This window comes from Typha latifolia, chromosome 1, assembly GCF_019914945.1.
Source record: "Typha latifolia isolate L0001 chromosome 1, TyphaL0001v2, whole genome shotgun sequence".
Classification (NCBI taxonomy): domain Eukaryota; kingdom Viridiplantae; phylum Streptophyta; class Magnoliopsida; order Poales; family Typhaceae; genus Typha; species Typha latifolia.
Window position 1 is genome coordinate 11650135 of NC_133086.1, and position 22754 is coordinate 11672888.

The following is a 22754-nucleotide window of genomic DNA, read 5'->3' on the forward strand; positions in this document are numbered from 1 at the left end:
ATTTGACCCGACTCAAACCCACTTAATACGACTCAATTGCCACCCCTAGTCACATGGCAACAAAGCTTCGACAGCCTTTCTAACAATTGGGCTGGTGTGAAGCTTGGAGATATATCAATGCGACTCAAAACACAAAATAAATGTCACCTCCGCTTGTAAGGCCTTACTGGACCCCTCAATAATCGACATGTTACGCAATTGACCCACTTCTGAGAGGACCTAACTAAGGCCCACCCCGCATAGAATGGGTTTGTTTCCTTGACATATGCACCAAAAAGAAAAATAGTGTCAAGGGAGGCGCTCATAATGCACCTAGGCGGTGCTATTAAGGAACACCAATACTGAAGGCGTGAGAGCCTTAGATATGTCAATATAGAACCTCATTCTTATAAACTTTGACAATTTAGTTTGATCAGCATCCGAAGGTGACTGTGTTGCCAACCCTCTCTGCTAGGGCACAAGCAATTCTTTCGAAAGCCATACAAATGGACCCAAAATAAAGTGTATGAAGTTCCATTGTTTAGCTAGTAAGTTGGGTTAGAAAGAAGCTAGGGCAAGAAGATCTATGCTGAAACACCAAGGAGCCCCAAACCATACCTTCCCCTTGGCAACTTAAATTCAAAGGAGAGTAAAGATACCCTTACCAACTTCCACGCAGTCTAGGGATCCCTCCAATCCCCAGGCCCTAGTGAGTGCAGTCTTGAGCCCCATCATGTAAATTCCTATCAGAAATAAGCTTACTCGCAAAACAAAGGTTGAGGCTCCGCTTGGATATAGCACAATCATCTTCCAGGGAAATGACTTCGTCCATCTTCTACAAGAGGAGCTCGAAGAACATGCAAAACAGTTCCTCATCAGAGGCTGCCATTGTAACTACCAGACTAGTGAACACAAGCAAGTAGGAGACAGGGAAGAAGAGGAGAGTCCTATAAGGGTCAAGGTAGAAGGAGATAAGACAAGGTTGAGGAAGGAGGGGAAAGGGGAGGGGAAAGGGGAGGGGAAAACTGGAGATGGACTCCAGGGAAAGGGGGAGCGTTGAAACGCCCATAGCTTTCCATCATATAGCTTGGTCTGTTTCACTTACATCTTAATAGATCTCAGTGATTACTCAAGGATATGTCAAAGTATACAGTCTAATCAGAATAACATCTAAAATGCAATTAGATAGACATTAATTAGAAGGGCTGGAGCACCAACAGCCTTGCCTGTGTACGGTAGGGATAAATCGAACGTACAAGAGACAATAGCTTGTAGCAGCTACCACTGATAGGCCTATCGATCTTCCAATAAATCAGGGATAAACCCCCATTGAAAAAGTTTTTATCAAACAAACTACCCTACTAACTTATTTCTCCCCAACCAATCCTAATGATACAAAGGTACATATATTATATATTACATGTGCAAGAACTTGTTAGAGATGAAAGAATCACATAAACCAAGACTGTACTCTATGGGAAGGCATGAGATTAAAATGCCCGGCACTGGGAAACCATTCTGAGAATCCAGGGTTGTGTTCTAAATTCTGGTGACCAAATGCCACATAATGTAGCTCACTTTAGAAACTTCCTTTGGAAATTCTTACCAAACATCTCTGAGATACCTCCCTTCCATTTGAAGGTTCTTCACAAAACTCTCAGTTTTGGAGCTGTCCAGAGATCCCTGCAATTCAAATCCGAAGCACTCTTAGGATAAAAGTATAAATCAGACATTCATTTAGGGAGAAAAGAGATCTTTTTCCTTCCAGAAAGTTTTATCTGAACTAATAACATTTCAGTGATACATGTTATGAGTGGTGGTATGTATGGACACCCTGTTTATGAAATGTAATCTACCTGCTCTTGAACTATCGAGTGAAGAAGTCGGTGAACATCCCTAGCCATGCCCTTAGCATCTCCACAAACATAAATATAACCACCTTGTGAGATGATATTCCAAATCTCCAAACCCTGGATATATTAAGTAAACCAAAATTAACTGAACAAGAATATGTAAAATTTGGGAATTCAAGAGGGCAGAGTTCCCAAATATTCGGCAAGAGTAGCATGCATATTGACCTTTTCCAGCATCTTATGCTGCACGTATTCTTTTTCTGGGCCTTCACGAGAAAAGGCAACTATCAGCTCAGAAATGGCCCCCATGTTAACAAAGTCGTTCAGCTCCTCTTCATAAATATAGTCCTGAAAGATAACCATCCAGAGTTTATATAGTTAAAGAAAGCAAATAGGACATGCTAGAAGGAAAATTAAATAATATAAGCAAAATCTAAGTTCAATGTAGAAATATTTTACAATGAATTACCATCTTGCGGTTCCTGCATCCAAAGAAGAGAATAGCAGGACCCAGATTCACTCCAGACTCTTTTAGAGCCAGCCTTTCCTGGAGGGGGTATGAATAGCAGACATACCAGGGTCATTGTCTAAACAAGAAAGAAATTCTAGACAAAAAAAAAAAAATTGGTGCAAACAAACCTGTAAGAAGCCCCTGAAGGGTGCCAGCCCTGTCCCAGGGCCAATCATGATAATTGGAACTGAGGAATCCACAGGCAATTTAAAATTTGATTGTCTAACAAAAACAGGTGCCCAGCTACACTCTTGGCTGTACTCCAAAGGGATTGTGTTCTGGAAAAGTGCTTATGCTTTCATCATTCCATAAATACAGCCAAAGAAATTTATTACCACTGAAATACAATTCTGTCAACTGACATATATCCAACACCATTCAGTTTAGTCCTCTCCTGCGGAAGGAATTCTTATATCAAAGAGGCATACCTTCATCCATGTTGAACAAACCCCTTTGTGAATCCTTCCTGTAGGTGTCGGCCCATGAACTAATGCACATGTGACATGAATTCTAGAAGGAGCTATCCTGCAAATACACAATAAGCTAAATAATAACCAATGACTGATTCAACTCTTATTCCTACCAACAAATAGAAATATGGCTTGACGCATCTCCAATCCAGTGTTTCAAGAATTTCTTTGGAAGTTAGTCAAAATAACTTGATAATATTGGGACTAGAGGACATGCAGATACTCAAGAGTTCGACTAATTTTGCTAGTAAGTGCCATTTTTCACATCCTATTACACATGGAAATCATATCACACGATGAAACTATAGTCAATCATCCAAATGATCCATAAGATAAAAGATGACTATTTGACAATCACCTTGGGGAAGATGAAATAGAATAATATCGTGGCTGCAGGCGAGGAGCTATGGCTGCAAAGAACACACCTAGAGGAGGCTTAGCTGATGGGAATGCAGTCATAACTTCAAGAAGACTCCTCTGACTTGCAACTACCCATTGAGAATATTCATCCTGCAGACACGAAGTAAAATGTGAGTCAAAATGACAGCAATATAGTAACACAGTACATGAGAAGTCCCAACTCCCAACCTTTCCAGCAGGAGAAGCCAAGAATCTCAATCGTTCAGCTTCACTTGGGTCAGAAGCATGAGAAGCTAAAGCAACTAAGGCAGCCTAAAGACCAGACCACAAAAATTTAAATATCAATTACATATTTTCTTAAAGCAGCTTTGAAGTAGAAAGCATGCATAAAAAGGAACCTTTTTTGGTGAACTTAGGAGGTCAGCATATCGTGAAAGAGCAGTTCTCAAAGTACAAGGAGATGGGAAGGGAGGTGCCAATGAGCTTCCCTTGAGGGGTGTTCCATCCTCGTTGTCTGCATGTATGGAGAAGACAGTGTCTGGTGAAAGACCGAGTAACCTTTCAGCCTCCTCCACAGTCTCAATAGAATTCTCTGAATATACACCAACATGGTCTCCAGTTTCGTACCTAACAAGGAAGAGATTCTCAACAAAAGATAATATGGAAAACATGCTTCTAAAATATTCAGAAATCATCACACTGCTTAAAAAGACATAATCGACAGAACATGGCACAATTCCTCAGCAATACAATAGGGATCAAAAGCCAAGGAACCAAAGAGGCCAAGGTCTTGCTATCTAACGAAGTTCTAACTTGAAAATACAAGCTGATACAATTAAGATACAAGCAACTTTACATTGTAGGAATTATAACATAAAGTTGACCCAGAAAATAAAATAATGACATAACACCTGTACATCAGGAATGAAAAATAAAGCAACTATTGCTAATTTAAAAGAAAAATCACTGATTCTGTAGGTCTGAAACCATGCAATAGATTTACCTTATGTTTAGAGATCATAAAGCTGATCTACAACTGTAAATAAAATTTTGCATACAATGCCCAAGGGCAAGCAAGTAGGAACTTGAATATTTAAGTCAGAAAACTTTTGATTTCAGTCAACTAAATTGCATGATAAAATGCCAACTAAAAGAAGTACAAAGCTGTAGTTTGTATTTGCATGAAAAAAGCATGAGGGAACTTACACTAGACCAGTGCCAGAAATGTCAAACTCCAGATGAATACATGAACGATCAGAAGCAGATTTATGAAGCTCCCTTCGCAGAGCCACATTAGCCCTTAAACAAAAAGTAAAATGTACATTATAACCTTAAAAAATATTTCCCATCTCTAATACAATGCAGTGATACAAATTCACCTTTATTGAGTACCTGCAAGGATGTTGGAGGTCAATAACAGCACGGCCATTAGCAAGACTCCAAGACTTCTCCAAGTGTGAAGAATCTGCACTGTCAATAAGCACAACACGGTATTCGGGTATGGCGGCTGTGTAAGGAGTAGCTCCACCTGAAGTCTCATCTTCAGTGAGAAGTAATCGATCCAACTCTGGCCACACTAGTTCTTTCCTGACAGGAAATAATAATATAGTATGTAAAAGAGGGATGCAATGTCAAATAATTTATGGCAACTTTATTTCCTTCTATGCATGTCTTCTCTATTTTACCTGTGTGAGTGAAAGAAGAAAAAAAGGGAGACAATAGATTGTTATTATTTAACTAACTCAAAACCTAGTAATATTTCTTTTTTCTAATTAGATTGTCTTCTGCATACCAAGCTGTGAAGTCATCCTCAATGCACTGATCATCATCTCCAAGGCCTACAGGAACAAGGAGCTTTCCACCTAAAGAAGCAAGAAAATAAGGAAAGTTAAAACATAGAAAATTACCTAAATAACATGATAGGTGTGTCAATCCTAACAGGAGAGTAGAGGCTAAATATCTCCATCTTAAGAACATTTACTACAAAGTATAGTAGTTTGACAGAATTATTCATAATTTTCTCAATCAGTCCATTCATCCATGTTATCTAGTTAATGAAGTTCCTCAGTAATGTCCCACCAAAACTAATAGAGAATAAAACTTTCATAAGGGAACAAAAAAATGTAAATGCATGTTTGACAGGTCCTAAACATGTGTAAACCGCTAAGGATCGAAGAGAGTTTCATTACTGACATATGAATAGATGTCAAGCTGGCACCACACATAATCAAGAGAATTCATGTTTTACATTATAGATGAACATATATACAGTCACATGTATATATATATATATAATAGATAGATATAGATATATATATATATACACGCTCCTTTTATGAATAAATGTTAAGTCATTCCAGCAGAATGAAATAAATGAGTCCAATGCATTATTGCATATGAACAGCATAGGCACCTCAAAGGTAAAAGGCTAAAAATGAATGACCTACCAGAGGACTTATCTTGCCTCAGAGTGGATTAACTCTAACAGACCTTGCCATCAAATTTAACGGCTTGATAAGCTTTCTGCGACATGTTTTAACCGTTCACCAATCCAACAATATGACAAAATATACAATTAAAACTTAAGAAGAAAAAAAGTACCGGAAAACTAAAATTATACTCGGCATATGTTGCCTAAAAGGTGTCACTTGATTTGACAGTAAGGCTCACATTTGCATCTAAGAACTAGTAGGCTTAAGTTATGAAAACAATCTTTACTGAAACGAGAGTAGTATTAATTGTCATTTCCTTTTCTACACCATGGGTTGCATAAGCAGTTTTCACTCTTGATACTTACTACTTCTCATCCAACTTACTCTGGCAATGAGTAGATCAAGGACAAAGTGGTGTCAGTTGTAGTCTCCAAGAAAGAGGATGGAGTAGAGGTGTAAAGAGAGAGAAGATGAGAAACCACCAAGTAGTTTTTCTGTATTAGATTTGCATAGGATTGGAGGGGGGAAAGATCGAAAGTCCAATTAAATTACTTAAACTTGAACCTGAAATCACATGTTTAGTTGATTTAAGTAGTTTCAAATGGAAGCACCCAAAACTACGCTAACCAAAAACAAAGGAAAACTCAACAGCACAAACAGTCTCCTCTAAAATTAATTTAAATTCAATATGATACAACTGGAGCTAGATCAAGTTGTATCGGAAGAAATAAATTTGTTTTGGAAGAAAATAAAGCTTTCTGTCAGGGGGCGTTCGAACGCAGGGGACCGCGTTCGAACGCACTATGCGAACGCCTACAGGCGATCACAAATACAGAGAATAAAATTTGTGCGTTCGAACGGCCTCGGGCGCGTTCGAACTCACCGCGGCGAGAACACTTTATTTTTAGGGTTTAATGTCTATTGTTTGAGTCCAAGGGGTAGCCTCTATGTATTGTGGAGTGGACCCTAATTGAGTTATGTTATGAAATCATATTTTCTTCTCCTATCTCTCTCTCTCTCTATCTCTCTCTTTCTCTCCTCCTTGCCCTAACTTCTCATCGTCCCCTAACCTTTATTGGTTAGATCTTCCTCCTTGTCTGTCGTGGCCATATTTCTTCTAGGAGCGACCTCTTCTTCCCCTTCATTCTATTCCCATCCCTCATCGCAAATATCCCCATCCACATATCATCTTCTCCTCCCCTTCCATCACTATCAAGATTCCCATAGCGGTCCGGTCTGTAACAATGGTATCAGAGCCACCGGTTCTCGGACTATGACTAACACAAGATTAATGGCGAAGCGTGGGACGACGGATGCCAACTCGAAACTAGATCCAAACACTCTGACCACCATGGGCAGCAATAGCGAAGCTAGCACCAGTGCCACGTCGAGTGCGCCTCTTTCCACGCTGCTCGATCCAAATGTGGCAGCAGTCATTCAGCAAATGATAGAGCAACAACAAAGAATGATGGACCACTAACAACGAATGGAAGAAGCCCTTGTGCAGTCCCTACTCGTGGAGGGCTGACACCGAAAGAACTCATCGTAACTACACCAACGGCCAATCAAACTCCACCGATGACGAGAGTTTTTCTAGGGCAGATGGATGCATTGCCCAACTCACCTAGACCAAGGATATCTTATCCGACCCCACTAGGAGTGAACCATGGCGTAAATGGAGGAAGGAATGAACCCCATCAAGGCAGGGGCGAACCAAGAGCAGCGTGGCCATATGATGATGAACATGTGATTGCTCGTGAACAAAAGGGAAAGAGACGTCGTGGACCGGAGATCCAGATCCTTCATCCGCCAACAATGAGGATGGACCCTCTAATGGACAATGGGCGCGATTATGGCCTCCGTGGACAATCCGCTCGACTGGAATTCCAATAGTTTAACGAAGGTAACCCTATTGATTGGATTTTTCATGCCGAATAGTACTTCTCATGTCATGGCACGCCAAAAGAGGCTAAGGTACCTATTGCAAGCTTTCATTTGGAATATACGGCTTTACATTGGTACCAATCCATGCATGCCCACCAACCGTTCGACAATTGGACAGCATTCACATTTGCATTAGCTCGACGGTTTGGGACTGTTGGATATGAAGATTATGGAGCTATACTATCCAAATTGACACAAAAGACTATTGTGGCAACATATCAAGAAGACTTTAAGCGTTTCAGCAGCTGTTGTTTTCCAAGGTGGCCACAAGAAGCATTGAAGAGCACATTTTTGGCGGGGCTATGTGAGGAGATAAAAGTCGACGTCTATTCAATGCAACCACGAACTTTGATGGAGGCTTTTGAGATTGCCACAAGGATGGAACAAAAGTACACTGCCTTGAAAGGAGTTATGAGGATGAATTGGATATCGAAGGATAGCCAATATATGCCACGAGCGGCGTCCACAACCGGCTGTTCTAGTTCCATGATGAAACCACCAGTGCCCTCTTTTAGACAGCAGGGTACCCCGAGACAGACGACCGGATTCAGAGGAGGCATGCAACCCAAAGGCCGGTCCTTGTCCCAAGCGTAGGTGGATGAAAAGCGAGCCAAGGGCTTATGTTTTTGGTGTGACGAGCACTACATTCCGGGACATCAATGTGCCAAGGCTACGGGCAATGTCATGTTGATCGATGGCTTTGACGAAGAGGCAGAGGGAGACATCACAGAGGAGATAGTTGGAGAGGAGCTTGAGGAGATAGTAGAGGAGGATATGTAGGTCGAGATCTCGATGCATGCGCACTCTAGTACTAGCGCCCCAAAGACCCTACGAGTGGATGGGCTTGTCCAAAAGCAATGTGTACATATCCTCATTGACACGAGGAGCACACATAACTTTTTGGACGAGAGATTGGTACGGAGTATAGGACTTGAGGCCGAGTCTACTATTGGATTGATATGACCATTGGTGATGGTACCCGCCTTAGAGCCGACAGCGTCTGTCGAGGAGTAATGGTACGAGTGCAGGGGCATAGCTTCACCTTGGACTTGTACCTGCTAGCCCTTCGAGGAGCTGACATTGTGCTAGGCACCCAATGACTGCAAAGTCTCGGTCCCGTCATATTAGATTTTTTACAAATGAGGCTCACATTTCAGAGAGATGGACGTATGGTATGACTCGAGGGAGTTTGCACGCAAACGAGCCCCTCCTTGCGGCTGTTGGTTGGCGCTCCACGGATAGGCGAGATTACCTACTTCTTACAGCTAGCGCCCACAGAACTTCGAGTCGTCTCTGACTTAGGTACTCGCCCTGATTTAGATTGCTTATTAGCTGACTTTTCTGGGCTCTTTGAGGCTCCACGAGGGCTGCCACCTACCAGGCACGCTAATCACAGGATCGAGATTGTACCGACGGCTAAACCTGCAAATGTACGGCCCTACCACTATCCACACATCTAGAAGGAAGAAATATAGAGGCTGGTTGCGGAGATGTTGGAGCAGGGCATCATTCAACCAAGCCAAAGTTCCTATTCATCACCAGTTCTATTGGTGAGACAGAAGGATGGCAACTAGCGTTTCTGCATGGATTATCGTGTGCCGAACGCCATAACCGTCAAGGATAGGTACTCGATCCCAGTCATCGAAGAGTTGCTGGACAAGTTGACTAGAGCATCATACTTCGACAAGCTAGACCTTCGTGCAGGGTACCACCAGATCCGAGTGCGTGCAGAGGATGTCCACAAAATGACATTTCGAACTCATGACGGACACTATGAGTTTTAGGTGATGCCGTTTGGGTTGACGAATGCTCCGACGACCTTCCAAGCACCGATGAACAACATATTCCGTCCACTCTTACAACGATATGTATTAGTATTCTTTGATAACATTTTGTTGTACAACAAGACTTCGAAGGAGCACTTGGATCATCTACGGTTCGTGTTGGCGCTCTTGAGGGACCATTCCATCAAGGTGAAGCGAAGTAAATGCATATGGGGCGAACAGCGAGTGGAGTACTTGGGGCACATCATTTCAGCCGAGGGAGTCGCAGCCGACCCAAGCAAAGTGGAGTGCATGCTTAGCTAGACATAACCGAGGACGATACGGGAGCTACGCAGTTTCCTTGGTTTAACCGGCTACCGGCTACCATCGCAGGTTTGTGGCCAACTATGGGAAGATTACAGCACCAATGACAGCCTTGTTGAAAAAGGATGCCTTTGAGTGGACTAATTCAGCGACAAAGGCATTCAAGGAGTTGAAGAAAGCAATGGCGTCCGCACCGATATTGGCACTACCTGACTTCACCAAGCAGTTTGTGATTGGATGCGACGCGTCGGCACAAGAATTGGAGCTGTATTGATGCAGACAGGGAGGCCCATTGCTTACCTTAGCAAGGCCTTGACCGAGAGGTCACAACAGTTATCCACTTACGAGCGGGAGATGCTCGCTATCTTACATGCTATGACGAGGTGGAGACCCTATTTGATTGGGAGGCGATTTGTGATCCGGACATATCAGAGGAGCTTACCTTATTTTCTAGGGCAGTGGATTCATATGCCCGCACAGCAGAGGTGGGTCACCAAGGTATTGGGGTATGACTACGAGCTGCAATACAAGAAAGGAGCGGAGAACAAGGCGACGTATGCGCTATCTTGACAACCCAAACCGGCCGAACTAGCGGCCCTGTCCGTGCCTGTCTTCCCTTCTTAGATGGCATACGGGCAGCAGGAGCTACTGATCCAGATATCTTGAGAATCTTGCAGGAGGAGGACAACCCCAAGACAATCTCACAGAGAATCTTCCAGGGATGGTGAGCCGAGGTGGATTGCTCTTGGACCGTGGGCGCAAGTATTATGAAGTGCACCCTAGTTGAGTTATGTTATGAAATCATATTTTCTTCTCCTATCTCTCTTTATCTCTCTCTTTCTCTCTTTCTTCTCCTTGCTCTAACTTCTCATCGTCCCCTAACCTTCATTGGTTAGATCTTCCTCCTCGTCTGTTGCGGCCCTACTTCTAGGAGCGACCTCTTCTTCCCCTTCATCCTATTCCTATCCCTCATCGCAAATATTCTCATCCACATATCATCTTCTCCTCCCCTTCCATCACCATCAAGATCTTCCTTCAATCCAAATAACCAACCCATCTCCATATTGGTCCAGTCCGTAACACAATATAAATTGAAACTGAAACTATGGACAGTGTTAGGGGTGGCAAAAGTTGATCTGACTCGATAATCCGACTATTAAATAGGTTAGTGTTTAGTTTAACTGGGTTCAAATTGTAAAACTGTCAACCCACCAACCCTGATTAATAACCGAGTCGTGTTTAAGTATATACTTTTGACTCTCTTGGCCTACTGGTTAAATTAAATGGGTCGTGTTGGGTTAGGTCAACCCGCTACCTTAGGCAGATTTTTGAGTAATTAATACTCTATGTACATGACGTGGTCCCCACTTCTCCTATTGTTACGGTTGCTTTTGGTGAAGATGATTTTCTGTTCGATTTAATAATCTGGATAGAACTCAACACAGAACTTGCGAATACAATTGGGATTGATCCAACTGTTGGAACGATCTGAAATTCAAATATGTTGTTTCTCTGTGAGTCCGAAATCCAACGTAACCGGAATCTCGTCAATCGAAAGTTATGTAGGAAACAATGAGCGAAGGCCAGAAGATAACGGGATGGACGTGGATAATGTGGTTAGAGTTATAGGAGATGATTATAGTATGATGGATAGATTAGTGCTTTGAACAAGATGAGATGAAAAAAGGGAGCTTTCACTGGTCGTTAGAGGGAGGGAGAAACAATGGAGGATTATCCTTGACCAAAGACAAGAACTCGGGATTAGGTTCCAAGTAGGAGAAAGGAAGAGGGAAAAGATAGCTCAAGCCTAGATGAAAAATAAGTTCTAATAATCAATAATTCAAAAAAGTTATTTTTCCACATATTTGGAGACTAGCTAATCATCCAAAAATCCCAAACAAATCATATTATGACTCAACTTACCGATCGTGCGCTCGAACACACCCCGATCATGTTCGAATGGTCAAAACCCGTTCTTTGTATGTATGAACGAGAAATCAGGCAATCAAACAACCAAAACCTGTTCTCTGCATATGCGAACGTGAATCAAGCGTTCAAATGCCATCCATTTGCGTTCGAACGCATCTGCCAGAAACTATTTTATTTTCCTAAACATAAACGAAAATTGATACAAATTAAAGTGGTTTAATCATGTTCATGCACCTAAATCAAGAACCGTAATACTCATCACCTCAACGCTAGTATCTCTCTCACTACTCTCTATCACTCAATAACTCCTATCACCTCAACACCATCACCTCAACCCCATCCTTTCTTATTTCCTCTACTAGCATTTCCCTCCCTCGTCTTCCACATTAGTAGCTCCCACCTCCCTCTATAATCGTCGCCCTCCCTAACGAGCTCCTTGCCACTACCGCCCATTTACTAAATGAATTACACAAGTATCATATTATCTGTTTAATAATTAGATCATGTTTGTCTACTAAACTCAACCTATTTAATAATTAGGTCATGCTCATATTAAGGTGAAGTTAACCCGACTCGGACCCGCTTAACCCAACCCAATTGCCACCCCTAGATAGTGTATGATGTAGGACAAAGTAGAGGTCCTATGATCTAATAGTTGACCTTCTGATAGAGATGAATAAAGAGATGAGAAAAAATTGAAAATGAAGAGAACAAGAGATTAATATTTTACAGAGAAAGATAATAGATACGAAGAAAAAGAGAGAAAACACAACAAAATTGACCAAAAGAAACTTATTTTCATAAATCCATCATCTATTTATTATATGTTTGAGCCTCGATGGCCTTTTACAGTAAAAACTCTACCCTAAGGCAAATTTTTAATCTAATAGGACTGTTTAGGTAACTTTTTTAAAATTATTTACTCTTAAGGTAACCTAAATGGCGAATACTAATCTAAACAATTTAGGACTCCTTCAAAAACAATAATAAAATAATCATCAGCACTATTACTGCTACAGTACCGACATTACATGAATAGTATGATGCTACAGTGATTTGCTATAGTAATTCAGGAAAAAAAAAAATAAGTCATTCTTTTGATCGGGTGTGTCATGTTATCTCTCTCCTCTTCATTCCTATCTATATTTTCCTCTTTGAAATTACTCTCTTGTTCTCTTCATCTTCTACATTTTCTCGTCTCTTTATTCATCTCTATTTGAAGGTCCGCTATCAGATCGTGTAGGACCTCTACTTTGTCCTACATCAATAACCCTAAGTCTAAAACTATAAAAAATCTACTAGATTTCCTCCATTCATGTTGTGCATAGATAGATCCCACAGTGTGTACAGCTTTACCTACGTCTCTCTCTCTCTCTCTCTCTCTCTCTCTCTCTCTCTCTCTTCTCTCTTGTGCAGGAATCAAAGTCTGTTTCCCAAGTGAAAAAGCAGCTCATTCCCTTCTGCAGGATTTACTAGATCCAACCCAAGCACTGATCCAACCATTACAGTTCATAGCAGCACTACTACTGCCATTAGGAGAAATTGACCATGCTGCTATCCACAACGACACAATTATCGAGAAAACAGTTTTAGTTGTGGCATAATTATCAAGAAGAAACTTTAGATCAGGACATGAACTGAGCATTTAGAAACAATGCTCTGTTCAACTTGGCACAATTATCGACCTCAGTTCGGTTCACCGCCATAACTGGGTCATAGGCTTGCAATACTGGTAGGGTGCAATCATAGACTGCCTCGAACGGACTCATGTTGATGCTAGAATGGTGAGCCATGTTATAAGACCACTCAATCCACAGAAAAAACTTGACCCAATCATTGGGTCGGTCCGCAACAAAGCAGTACAAATATTGCTCGAGTTCGCAGTTCACCACTTCAATCTAACCGTCAATTTGAGGGTGATAAGCTGATCTCAAGTCAAGCCTTGTGCCCTGTAGCCAGAAGAACTCGGACCAAAATGGACTCAGAAAGATTCGGTCCTAGTCTGATATGACAGTCCACGGCATCCCATGCAACCGAGCCACCTCCTCTTCCACGAAAATTTCAGCCACCTTTTGGCTGAAATCGAGTGGCCTAATGCGGTGAAGTGCGCGTGCCCTTAACCTACGGTAAGCCTTTGACGAAATCCATCGACACATCCTCCCATATTTGCTCCAGTATAGGCAGCGACAGCATCAATCCGCTCGGCTTGAGCATCTCCACCTTGGCTTGTTGGCACACTTGGCACTCCTAGACATATTTCTTCACGTCAGTTCTCATGGACGGGCAAGTACAGCTCTAGGACGACCGCTTGAAAGTATGCAGCACTCCATTGCCAGTAGTGGGGGCATCATAAAAGTGTTTGATCAAGGTCTGTCATAGATTGGCATCCCCCAACACCAAAGTCCGCCCGTACGCAAGGATCAAACCGTCTCGCGCCTCATGCTTCAGATGGCTCAACGGGTCATTCCCTATTTTCTCCATGATCTTGGTCATCTTCCTTGGATTCCTCAGATCTAAAAAGAAGGGAAAACTTGGTGAAGAAAATGCCACCACCTCTGCGGAGTCCGGTTGCCGTGACAATGCGTCTGCGACTCAGTTCTCGATCCCCTATTTTACACCAACTCGTAGTCATATTCGAGGAGTTTAGTGACTCATTTTTGTTGCACAGACGTGCGCACCTGCTGCTCCATGAAGGCAAGCTTCTCTGATCTGTACCAATGATGAATTGCTGGCCGACCAAGTAAGGCCGCCATTTGGTGAAGGCATGCAAGATCGCGAGCATCTCCTATTCATAGGTGGACAGTTGCTGGTATCATATAGTTAGAGCTTTGCTCAATTACATCACGAGCCTCCTTTCTTGCATTAGCACAGCTCCAACGCCGATCTCGGACACATTAGACTCCACGACGAAGGTCTTGCTGAAATCAAGCAACGCAAGATGTCGAGCACCTCATGTACATGCCGTAAGTGCCCTTCCTACCCTTTGTTGTACACCAAGATGTCGTCGAAGAACACAAGCACATATCTACACAAGAGTGGACAAAAGAGATTGTTCATCAACCTTGGAAAGTCGTCAGGGCATTGGTAAGGTCGAACGACATCACCTGAAACTCATAGTGCCCGTCATGCATTCAAAATGCCGTCTTGCGCACATCTTCTGGGTCTATGCGGATCTGATGAAAGCCCACCCTTAAGTCGAGATTACTAAAGTATGCCAACCTCATAAGCTTATCCAAGAGCTCCTCGATCACTAATATAGGGTATCGATCTTTCATAGTGATTGAGTTCAATACTTAGTAGTCGTCGCAAAAGCGCCAACTGCTGTCCTTCTTATGTGCTAAGAGAATCGGCGACGAGTAGGCACTTCTACTCAGTTGGATGTTGCCTTGGGCAACCATCTCCGCCACCATCTTGTTGATCTCCTCCTTCTGGACATAGGGATAGTAGTAGGGCCAGACATTGGCTAGTTCGGCCCCTAGAACAATACGGATTCGACAATCATGCTCGTGGGTAAGCGACAGCCTCCACGGTTCCTCGAACAAGTCATTGTACTCCTGCAACAAACTCTTCATGTTAGTGCTTATACCTGTAGGTGGTGGTGTCTCCGAATCTGTAGGCGTCATCTGCATCAAGAAAGCTCAGTCTCCACTGCATAGAAAGCCGATCATGGGTTGCAACATGGCATCGGCTTGCGGTTGCAACTGGTCGCCCATTAATTGGACTCGCTTGTCGTTTCTTCTAAAAGACAGCAAGAGGCTCGTGAAGTCAAAGGTGATAAGCCACAAGCTCTTAAGCCATTGGATCCCTAAAACGATGTCAACTCCCTCAAGGAAAGCGAGTGCAAGTCGATGGTGAAAATCTATCATTGAATCGTTAACTCGACGCAACTGCATACAGTGTTGGCTCGTAGGGTGTTGCCGTCCCCTATGGTCATGTCGAACCCCTCGAGCCCAATCTCCTGCAGCAACCTATCATCAATAAAATTATGAGTCAAACCAATGTTAAATCAAGAACTAAACCACCATTCGCTTCACCATGCTGCTCACACGCAACGTCTTGGGCGTTGCAGTCCCAAAGTATGCATGGAGCGAGATGTCAGCCATCATCTCCTCCATGTTCTCCTCTGCAACCTCCTCAATCGTACTAGTGTCCTCACCCAAACCATCGATAAGCATCACCGATCCGATCGGTTTCATGCAATGATGGTTTGCAACAAATTTTTCGTCGCAATGAAAACATAATCTCTTCACTCTTCCTTATTCTATTTGTGCTGGGGTCAAGGCTCGGCTAAGGAGTCGTGGGGGTAGCTTCACATCAACGAAAGGCCTCAAGGCGCCCAAGAAGCAACAGCTACGGCTGCAGCCCTCAGCCAGCCTATGAGACAAAGATAAACCTTTTGATTCAAGAACAATTAGTCTCAAAGATAAGGGATTCAAGCCGTATTTGTTTTGATTAGCTGTCCCAGGGAAAGGAGTAAGTATTGGCTGTTGGCATGTTTGAGCTAAGATCGGTTGAGGCGGGTAAAGACGGTTGCCTAGCTTACTTGGTAAAGGACTCCTTTAGTTTTGCGATCATGGTCTCCACCCCATAGGAACTACGAGATCACCCCAAGGACGCCTTCGGCATCCAGGGGTCACGGACCGACCACCTATCAGCCAAAGAGGAATCCTTCCAGTAGTATCGGCCATTTCTCCTACTTTCCTCCATAAGGCATGGCTCGACCTCGGTGGAAGTCGCCCATCACGATATGTTCAACTTGGTTTGGACTGAATCTTCATGGCTCGGTGCTTCTCCTCCATCAACATTGCATCTTCGAATGCCTCGTTCTGCGATTGAGGCTAGAGGGCGCACACACCAGTGGGGATCTCCGCTCACAACCCAAAGAAGCAGGTGCTCTGAAGTTGTTGATCAATCCACCAAGGTTGGCACCGACTACTCACTCTCTCTCAAACTCCTCTCAAAAAGCCCTGCGGTCGTCTGTCTTTTGGACGATCTTCAAGAGAAGAGCATCGAAGTCCTCGTATGCCGACATAGCGACGCACCTCATGAGTTAAGTGTAGAAGTCCTCCCACCTTTTGAGTTCACCTTGAGCATTGGCTGACTGAAACCAATGCAAGGCTGGCCCCTCCAAGTGGAAGCTCGCGAAGCACCTTTTGCTCTTCTGGCATTCCTTGGTAGAGGTAAAGTTGATCCACTTGGCAGGCCCAATCAATCAGAACCTCACCCTTGAACCGTAGATAGTGCAAGCGTGGGGTCCTTGCTGAACCCTATTGTCTCGATTTGGATCATGTCCACTGTCATGCCGGAATGGAGGGTGCACCAAGACTGGTCAATAGTTTATCTATCAATGATCGTCTACTCCCAACACTAGAGGTTCCTCATTAGGGCGACCTCTCCGTAGCAGTTCAACATCGACCAATCCAGGCAGGACCGGTCTTGTTGGCCTGGGAACTGGTGGCGACGTGATAATAGGCTCCATGTGATGGAGTTGTGGAGTCGGTGGCGATGTGAATGCCGGGGTCAGTGCAATCGTCGATGGCATCGAGCCTCCGCATAGGATTTGCGTCGAGATTTCTATCGCGCATTCTTCGGCCTCTCTAGAGGCCCTCATCTCCCTCAGAATATCCATAATCATCTAGTTGGTCATGGCGATCTGCTCGACAAGGTTGCCAAGTTGCGCTTAGATTAAAAGGGGCTCAGCATTAAGGTTCTCCTTTGGTTCGCCCTAGCCATTGCAGCCTTCGAGGTTTCAGTAGTAGTTGAGTCGATCTCTTCTGCCACTCGCCTCGCTGACATGGCTTGAGTCGTCACCATGGATGTGGGAGCGCATCAAGGACGACTTGGCTTTTGTACCAAACTTGATACGTTCATGCTAGGTATCTAGCTCGACTAGGTTGGAACTCAATTGGATAGATCAATAGCAGTGAGGTCTCCCCGTGGAAGGTGAGGGTGGTAGTAGTGGTTAGCTGAGGTAAAGGTGGTAATGGCATTGGCGGTATAATGGTGAAGATAATATAGTGGCCAAAGAAGAGAAGAGGAAAAAGGAGACTGTTCCTAAGAGGCTAGGGGGTTTGGTCAGATGGATGAGGAAGGAGATGACGGCACTAGGGCTGCCGTGGAGGGAGCTAAGGTTGAGAGAGAGAGAGATAGAAAAAGCTAGGTCAAGATAATCAAATAAACGATAATGAACCCAGTGTGCACCATAATGTTTTATAGGTGGCTACCGATCTTAGCCACATCCGACTAACCTGAGTCAACTCAATCAAATAGAAATAAGCAGTTAACTGAAACATATGGACTAAAGTGCAAATACAAAATCAAATGCAAAATAGAAGATAACTAGAGACTAATTCGATATGATCCGGCGTGATGTGGTTTGGTCAAGCCCAACTAGTATCAACTCTCTAAATCAACAGAAAATTTGCACATCATGTTCATCATTACATCAAAAAATCAACAAGCGAACTAAAACTAGTAATTTTCATTATAAACTACATGCCAATTCAAATAGATGTACTAAGGAGTTTCATATTGAGGATTATGTCATGGTTTGTGTCAGACTCAAACAGTTTCCATCCAAAACTGCAAAGAAATTGCAAGCTCGTAGTGCTGGACCTCTTCAATTTAAAATATGTATGACCTAATGTTATGTCATCGATATTCCCTTTGATTATGGCATTAGTTCTATCTTTAGTATTGAAGACTTAGTTGCTTATAAACTTCCATTGACTATCCCAAGTAACCCTTATGATATACCTACTTCTACCGCTCCAAATATACTTGCTTTGGACCCTACCACTTCCCATTTCATTCACACACACACAAAAAAAAAAATTGGAAACTATTTTGATTGAATAGATAACATCTAATACTGAAGAAAGAGTTCACCATTTTCTAGTCCAATGGAAAGACCACCCAAAGTTTGACAGCGCGTGGATTACTCGAGAGGAACTATAATAGATCAATCTAGTAATCTTAGAGTTCTACCAAAACCATCCTTAGTCCCACTTTACTAAATCTAGCTTCTCCAGACTCAAGGGCTAGTGTGGAACAGCCAAACACCACCTTTAAACATGTACACTCGCACATGCGGAGGAGGGTAGGCTACCAAATTACACTCTAGCTGGTCAACTTTAATGTTGAGAGCATTTTGTTTTTTTTATGTTAGGATATTTTAGTTTGTCTCTTTTGTTCTTTTTGCCTATATAAAGGGTTCAGGTATTTTTGTTGGAGGTTAATGAATAATTTGAGGTTCTCTATTCTTTCTCGTTGGTGGATTCCAAGTTCCAACACCTCATTGGTGAATTCCATGAGTCTTTGTTATTTCATTCTTCGCTCAATATTCTCATTCTACATCAAAGGATCTTATTAGTTCATACAGCATCGAGGGTTATTCATGAAATAATCTTCCCTTATTTATGAATAATGACCAACCATCATTCTCTATCTCTAAAAATATGCATGACTCCAGTCACAGCGCATACATCTAAGTTATGCACATTTTTCTATCATAGGTGAGAGGGTGTCTCTAGCCCCTTTGTACCACAAATAAATCACTTCACCTCATTTAAGGGTTATGCATGAGCCAAATCCCACCTAAATAGTTCAGCAATGCAAAGAAATGCAATATTAAACAACCATAAGGTCTTCAATTAAAATCTAACGTAAGCAAGATAAAACCCAATTCAGCTTGAACATAACTAACACTAGCAAATCAAACCTTTATTAATGCAAGGTGAGACCAACCAAAACAGAAGATAGATTACCAGATTAAGATCAATCAAGAGCAGTCCAAAGATAGCTCTTACCTTCAAGAAAAAGTAGATGACTGCAGAAATTTCTGATGAGACTGACAGCAAAAAAATTAAGAAAATATGCAAAACAATGGGAAAAGTATGTTGGATCCCACCCATTGGAAAGGATTATTTTTCATCCTTAAGCCTCAACTTCAACTTTAACTCTGGGCATTGATATTGGTTTTTCATGGAACTCCCAAGACAGCAGGAAATGCTTAGGAATGTGAGGAATATTACGTAGAGGGACAAGATACCACAAGGATCATGGGGGGTTTTGAAGGAAGAAGATAAAGAAGGATACCAACCAAATTTGAGGGAGAAAGTAGCACAGGTTGAAGAGAGAAAGGAAGAAATATGGAAAAAGAAGAGAGAGAGATTTCTGTAGAAGAATATTTAGCAGCATCACACATTGCCTACTCTCTAGGGGCTGCTCAGCAGCTTAAAAAGAGGGGAGGGAATCGAAGTATTGAGGAAAGTTAAGGGTTTATTTGCTAAAAGTTCTTTTGAAAGTTTAAAGATTCTTTGAGATGTCCAAGGATTCTCATAGTAAGTTCAAAAGGACTTAGGTAAACCAAATACTTAGCCTAACATGAATTGTCTGCTAACCTAAAGCATGGACATCCCCATGCACAGTAGGCTAACATGATAATTGTCTTAGCACCACAAAAATATATAAATATATAAGTAATCACAACCTAATAGAAATGATGATCAGATTAACAAGTTGAAGTCCCTTGGGTGCTGCAAACATTTTGTAAAGAAAAAAGGCCGTTCTGCAACATCTTACCTCTAAAGCAAGGAAATGTATAAGAATCATGTAACTAAACTTGTTCAAAAGGGCAATATGAGCAAACTTGTACCGAACTATACCATTTTAAATCAAAATTTAATATCGCTATCTCTTTAACCAGAAAGATGATCAAACAACAAAGGATGGTATTACAAGAAATTACCCTGTTTAGCGAGGATCTCATCCACTACCTTCGCTACCTATATTTTTCCAAAATCACATCCATGCATCAAATATAAACAGAAGAACCAACTTACTCCAAATCAAAGAAATGAAAATGATGGATCAATAGCAAACCTTATTAAAATGCTCATATTGCCTGTTGCCAAGACCAAACACAGCATACTGGAGATTCTTGAGCCAAGGCCCCTTCTCTTTCCCCTAATTATGTAGCCTCATGTTATATTCCAATCGAGACAATACAAGAGGAAGAACCTACATTTACCGAAAGCTACACTAACCTCAGTAAACCATCTATAGAACCTTGCAGCATTATCAGTTGGCTCTCCATCGCCATAACTGTAGCATTCTAACAAAAACTAGTGAACAAAAAAGACGTAAAGAGAACACTGCAAATTGACAACCAACATATTTCAACTTACGTTGCCAAGAAGAACAACGCCAAAGTCTCTTTCTTCATCTTCTCTTCATACTCATCATCATCAGCAGCATAATCATCCTAACAACAAAAGAAATAAGTGAAAAACAAACGATCATGTCCATGCCATACTATTGAATTGAAGAATAAAAAGATGAAGGAAGCTTACCAGATCCACGACTTTGAAGGCGGCCTTATCATACCGCGCTCTAGCCTCCTCAGCAATTGACTGATCAAATAAACAAAATTAGGGCACAAAAGGTGCGACTTTTACGCCATCGAAGAAGAACTACAGAGATCTGAGATCGAACTCCTTTCATACCTTGGCGAACCCTTCTGCTGTTCCTGTCTGGGTGCCGAAGAAGATGGTCACCCTCTGCTTCCCCTCATCGGCATCGTGGTCCGGCTCCACCCTCAACGGCGGAGGCCTCGCCGGCGGCTCCTTGCTCGACTTCTTCTCCGCTCCCGATCTCCGCCACAGGATGAGCAGCATGCACCCCACCACGACCGCCATAGACGTCGCCAGAGCTGCCGCCGCCTGCCTCTTTCCGGCGACCTCCGGCTCCTCTGATGACGTCGTCAGAATCGAGGCAACCAGATCCGCCACCCACGCCTTCATCTCCAACAACGCCATGCCCCAGCCCTATCTTTCCTTCTCTCTGTGCTTGGAATCGCCGGAGAGAGGGAGAAAGAATGGTGGAGTTGGTGAGAGTTGGGAGATAGACGGAGATGGAAGAGTTAATTGAGGGAGGGACGAATGGGGCGAGCAACGAACGAGCAACGCCTTTACACCCCCCACCAAACTTGAGGGGTCAAACCAACTACCTCGACTAATAGTGGGATTAGCGGCGTCAGACTAAGTCCTTCTATGAGTCTTACGCATTGGGAATAGAGTTAAATAGGAATAACAAAGTATAATTCTTTGTTACGAGAGTTATTTATCGAGATATAAATAAAAATAAAGAAGAAAATTACTGAAATGCCTTTTGATTTAAAGCAGATTAATGATAAATAAATTAATATATTTTATATATATAATGCTTAGAGTTAAATATGCTACTCTAACACTATTGATATACAATGTTGTACAATGCTACAAAGATAGATATATAATATAATACAATGTCAAGGAGATAGATATTAGGGGGATAGATATGTAATTGAAGATAAATAGAGATATAAATATGCAATACAATGCTAGGCAGATAGATATATAATGCTCGAAAAGAAGGTACGTGATGCTTATATAAATTTATTATTATAATTTGAATTAATTTTAAAAACTATTTTATTAATATATATCTTTTTTTACATATATATATTTTATAGTCAAAAATAATTTTTAATTCTTTTAATTCTTTTAATTCTTTTATTTTTTTATAATATTTTAAATATTTTATAGTTGAAAATAATAAAATTTTCTTTACCTGGAACATATATTTTTTAATAATCTTTACAAATGAGATTATCAATAATATAAATATTTACATGTTCGTATAGTTTATTTTAGATTAACACATTAGGTTATTAATAATATTGTATTAAGTTTTCCCAAATTTATTATTTTATTATTTCAGCGAAACAAAATTTTGATTAGGTTAATACATAGTTTAAATAGTAAATATATTATTTTATTTATGAGTTAATATTTAATTTGATAAAATATTAGTTTATTAATATTATATTTTTGATGATATTAGTACATATAGTTTTTTTAATAATAAGATACTTTATAAAAAATTATTCTATTAATTAAATACTATATTATTAATAATTTATAATATTTATATTTATATTGATGTATATAAATTAAAATTAATAATAATAATAATAATTTCTAAGATGTTCTTACTTTTACAAAATATTAAATTATTGACATTATGCTATTTAAATTAAATTTTATTTATTTAATATAAAATAAAAATAATATGATAAAAGAGAAGAGAGAGTATAGAGGAATGATAAATTATGATAAGATATTGATAAAATATTTAAGATAGGAGAG

The 22754-nt window shown here is 41.4% G+C and overlaps 1 protein-coding gene across 1 annotated transcript; it reads right to left on the reverse strand.

Moving 5' to 3' along the window:
• Nucleotides 1-1248: 1248 nt before the first annotated feature.
• Nucleotides 1249-21577, reverse strand: LOC140793455 (NADPH--cytochrome P450 reductase 1-like). Its single transcript, XM_073144950.1, has 18 exons — nt 21072-21577; nt 20919-20978; nt 20754-20830; nt 20613-20670; nt 20449-20532; nt 20315-20351; nt 4966-5035; nt 4566-4760; nt 4380-4472; nt 3572-3800; nt 3402-3485; nt 3172-3323; nt 2772-2868; nt 2472-2621; nt 2302-2379; nt 2058-2180; nt 1836-1949; nt 1249-1662 (listed from the first exon to the last, which is right to left on the reverse strand). Exons 1-18 carry the CDS (start codon nt 21381-21383, stop codon nt 1582-1584), a joined length of 2094 nt encoding a protein of 697 aa, XP_073001051.1. The 5' UTR covers nt 21384-21577; the 3' UTR covers nt 1249-1581.
• Nucleotides 21578-22754: the final 1177 nt, after the last annotated feature.

What these genes read in the sequence shown, in the direction of transcription:
- LOC140793455 (XM_073144950.1), bottom strand. Translation starts at nt 21,383, where the DNA reads ATGGCGTTGTTGGAGATGAAGGCGTGGGTGGCGGATCTGGTTGCCTCG. An exon ending in TTTGTTCAACATGGATGAAG is followed by an intron (nt 2,622 to 2,771) that starts GTATGCCTCTTT and finishes GCACTTTTCCAG; the next exon opens with AACACAATCCCTTTGGAGTA. An exon ending in GATGCAGGAACCGCAAGATG is followed by an intron (nt 2,181 to 2,301) that starts GTAATTCATTGT and finishes GTTATCTTTCAG; the next exon opens with GACTATATTTATGAAGAGGA.